General features: G+C 71.3%; 1 protein-coding gene across 1 annotated transcript in view; it reads left to right on the forward strand.

Annotated features, from left to right (window-relative positions):
• The first annotated feature begins 2,272 nt into the window (after positions 1-2,272).
• The window catches only part of LOC140264969 (uncharacterized), a 1,988-nt gene continuing 66 nt past the window's right edge, over positions 2,273-4,194 (forward strand). The window contains exons 1-3 of the mRNA XM_072360855.1: positions 2,273-2,422; positions 2,989-3,573; positions 3,742-4,194. The exon at positions 3,742-4,194 is cut by the window's right edge and continues 66 nt beyond it. Of these exons, the coding sequence (XP_072216956.1) occupies positions 2,273-2,422; positions 2,989-3,573; positions 3,742-3,765 (759 nt within the window). The 3' untranslated portion in view covers positions 3,766-4,194. The remainder of the gene's footprint in view (positions 2,423-2,988; positions 3,574-3,741) is intronic.

Consider the following 4,194-nt stretch of genomic DNA (forward strand, 5'->3'; position numbering starts at 1 on the left):
CGGCAGGGTCTACCCGGTTAACAGCGGCACTCGGGCACGGCGGCGCAGGCTAGGGGGCGCTGCCCGTGCGACTCGACTAGGTCGGCAGGGTCTACCCGGTTAACAGCGGCACTCGGGCACGGCGGCGCAGGCCAGGGGGCGCTGCCCGTGCGACTCGACTAGGTCGGCAGGGTCTACCCGGGTCCGAGCGGCACTCGGGCACGGCGGCGCAGGCCAGGGGGCGCTGCCCGTGCGGCTCGACTAGGTCGGCAAGGTCTACCCGGTTAACAGCGGCACTCGGGCACGACGGCGCAGGCTAGGGGGCGCTGCCCGTGCGACTCGACTAGGTCGGCAAGGTCTACCCGGTTAACAGCGGCACTCGGGCACGGCGGCGCAGGCTAGGGGGCGCTCTTCGTGTGGCTCGAGTCGGTCGGCACTGTCTACCCGGCTCAGATCAACACTCGTGCTCGGCGGCGGCAGCAAGGGTTCGCTGCCCTTGCGACTCGAGTAGGTGGGCAGGGTCTACCTGGTTACGAGCTGCTTTCGGGCACGGCGGCGGAAATTAGGGGTCGATGCATGTGCGACTCGAGTCGGTCGGAAGGTTCTACCCGGTTTCGAGGGGCACTCGGGCTCGGCGGCGCGGGCCAGGGGGCGCTGCCCGTGCGGCTCGACCAGGTCGGCACGGTCTACCCGGGTCCGAGCGGCACTCGGGCTCGGCGGCGCAGGCCAGGGGGCGCTGCCCGTGCGACTCGACTAGGTCGGCAGGGTCTCCCGGGTCCGAGCGGCACTCGGGCACGGCGGCGCAGGCCAGGGGGCGCTGCCCGTGCGGCTCGACTAGGTCGGCAAGGTCTACCTGGTTAACAGCGGCACTCGGGCACGACGGCGCAGGCTAGGGGGCGCTGCCCGTGCGACTCGACTAGGTCGGCAGGGTCTACCCGGGTCCGAGCGGCACTCGGGCACGGCGGCGCAGGCCAGGGGGCGCTGCCCGTGCGGCTCGACTAGGTCGGCAAGGTCTACCCGGTTAACAGCGGCACTCGGGCACGACGGCGCAGGCTAGGGGACGCTCTTCGTGTGGCTCGAGTCGGTCGGCACTGTCTACCCGGCTCAGATCAACACTCGTGCTCGGCGGCGGCAGCTAGGGTTCGCTGCCCTTGCGACTCGAGTAGGTGGGCAGGGTCTACCTGGTTACGAGCTGCTTTCGGGCACGGCGGCGGAAATTAGGGGTCGATGCATGTGCGACTCGAGTCGGTCGGAAGGTTCTACCCGGTTTCGAGGGGCACTCGGGCTCGGCGGCGCGGGCCAGGGGGCGCTGCCCGTGCGGCTCGACCAGGTCGGCACGGTCTACCCGGGTCCGAGCGGCACTCGGGCTCGGCGGCGCAGGCCAGGGGGCGCTGCCCGTGCGACTCGACCAGGTCGGCAGGGTCTACCCGGGTCCGAGCGGCACTCGGGCACGGCGGCGCAGGCCAGGGGGCGCTGCCCGTGCGGCTCGACTAGGTCGGCAGGGTCTACCCGGTTAACAGCGGCACTCGGGCACGACGGCGCAGGCTAGGGGGCGCTGCCCGTGCGACTCGACTAGGTCGGCAGGGTCTACCCGGGTCCGAGCGGCACTCGGGCACGGCGGCGCAGGCCAGGGGGCGCTGCCCGTGCGGCTCGACTAGGTCGGCAAGGTCTACCCGGTTAACAGCGGCACTCGGGCACGACGGCGCAGGCTAGGGGGCGCTGCCCGTGCGACTCGACTAGGTCGGCAGGGTCTACCCGGTTAACAGCGGCACTCGGGCACGGCGGCGCAGGCCAGGGGGCGCTGCCCGTGCGACTCGACTAGGTCGGCAGGGTCTACCCGGCTCCGAGCGGCACTCGGGCACGGCGGCGCAGGCTAGGGGGCGCTGCCCGTGCGACTCGACTAGGTTGGCACGGTCTACCCGGGTCCGAGAGGCACTCGGGCACGGCGGCGCAGGCTAGGGGGCGCTGCCCGTGCGACTCGACTAGGTCGGCACGGTCTACCCGGTTAACAGCGGCACTCGGGCACGGCGGCGCAGGCTAGGGGGCGCTGCCCGTGCGACTCGACTAGGTCGGCAGGGTCTACCCGGGTCCGAGCGGCACTCGGGCTCGGCGGCGGCGGCGGCTAGGGGTCGCTGCCCGTGCGACTCGACTGGGTCGGCACTGTCTACCCGGCTCCGAGCGGCACGGGCTCGGCGGCGGTGGCTAGGGGGCGCTGCCCGTGCCGCTCGATTCGGTCGCCACGGTCTACCCGGCTCCGCCCCGGACTCTAGAGGTCGCTGCCGGACAGGCTCGGATGCGGCCCGGCCCACCCGGAGGAAGCGCGCGTGCGCGAGCCGGGGCCGCGCCCACCGGGAGGGCCGTTGGTGATGGAATTCCGGCCGGTCTGCCGGAAATCCGGGACGGCGGTCGGCCCGGACGGCGCGCGGTCGCTCGCCTCGGCGGGGTAAGGATGGAAGAACAGCGGGTAGACGGCAGCGGTCGGCAGAGAGGTGGGCCGGCGGGAGGCGCGGGGTGGCCGCGGGGGCGGGGGCGGGGGCTCGGGCGCGGGCGGTGGCGCGGGCGGGGGCGCGGGCGGGGGCGGGGGCGCGGGCGCCGCCGTTGCCGAGTCGCGCTCGTTCGACTCTTCCGGTCCCCGGGCTCGTGCCGAGGGTGCCGGGGGGTGGGGGGGGTTGGAAGGATAAATGGGAAAATGTAAAAAGTCCCGCGGCTCTCTCGGCCGGCGTGGGGGGGTGCGGGGTGGGGGGGCACTGGTTGGAGACCGGGTAAAAGAAGGAAAGGAAGATGGCGGGTGGGGGGGGGGAGAGAGAGCGAGAGAGAGCGAGAGAGAGCGAGAGAGAGAGCACGCGCCAGTGGAGACCGTGGTGGAAAAGAAAAAAAAAAAAAAAAAAGCGAAAAATCGATCTGATTTCACCGGCAGCCGGGCCGCGGCGCGGCGGGGGTCTCCCGCCCGAAGCGCCGAGGGGGGGGTGGGCCTCCCACTTATCCTGCACCTCTCCCGTCTCTTCGCAGCGCCGGACTAGAGTCGAGGTCACCGGGGTCTTCTATTCCCCGCCGATTCCGCCGAGCCCGTTCCCTCGGCTGCGATTTCGCTGGACGGTAGGTCGGGACAGAGGGGACTTTGTTCCTCTTCTGCCGGAGCTCTGGCCGCGGCGGAGGCGGTTCCCGCCTCGGACCCCGCGGCCACGGAGGCGGAGGCGTTTCCGGGTGGGGGAGGACGCGAAGGGCGGGGGGGGAACGGGGGCTCGCTCGGCAGAAGCGGCCCGTGCGAAAGGACGCTCTCCGCGGATTTTTCTTGACTCGTCCCCTTTCTTTCCCACGCGACGCGCACCGGCCTACGGGCGCCCGAGGGCGGCAGCAGGCGCGGTCGCCCCCAGGAGGTACGCGAGAAGGCCTAGCGCGGGGTACCGGCGACGAGACCTTCTCCGACGAATCCTCGCGCGCTCCGACGGGACGACTCGGAGGCTTTCGCCGCCGTTTACCCGCGGCGACGGCATCCCTCAGCCCTTCTCCGTCTGTACGGGGAACGGGTCGCCGCGGCGCCGGACCTCTGACGGATCGGCCGAGGCGAGCGTCGGGTCAGCTGCGGGAGCACAGGTGAGAGTCGTTTCGCCGCGTGTCACGGGTCACCTAGATTTACCCGTGCCCGCGACGGGGGCCGCCGCCGCCGCCGCCCCGTCGGGCCCCCGGCCCGGAAAGGGAGGGGAAAAAGGGGGGCGGAAAAAACAGCGGCAGCAATCTAAGGGGGAAAACTTCTTTTACTAGATACGGTGTCGGAGCACGAGGTAACGTCGTAGAATACGATCTCGTCGAGGCTCGTCCGTCGAACGAAACAGAGAGAGAGAGAGTCCCCGAAAACCCAGAGGCCTGCTGTGAACTCCAGGCGACGGACGCGGCCGGAGCGCTCCTCGCGCCCCGAGAGTCAGAGAGAGAGGGGGAGAGAGAGAGAGAGAGAAGTCCAGCCTGGGAGCGAGATAATCCTCCTCCCGCGAGCTATCTCTGGCCGCGACGTCCCCAGGGATACGTAGACGCGTAGCGCGCGCGCGCGACGTCGCGACGTAGAATATCGAGAGCGACGCCGCGAAACCGCGACGCCGCGCTCCCGGAAAAGGGTGGAGCTCGACTCCGCTTCCTCCGGACCTCCTCGAAGGGCCGAGCGCCGCCGAGGCGGCGCAGCATCTCTCGGAGACGGCTCCCCGGCGGAGACGGCCTCGGCGT

The sequence above is a fragment of the Excalfactoria chinensis genome, unplaced genomic scaffold (assembly GCF_039878825.1).
Source record: "Excalfactoria chinensis isolate bCotChi1 unplaced genomic scaffold, bCotChi1.hap2 Scaffold_368, whole genome shotgun sequence".
In the NCBI taxonomy this organism is placed as follows: Eukaryota; Metazoa; Chordata; class Aves; order Galliformes; family Phasianidae; genus Excalfactoria; species Excalfactoria chinensis.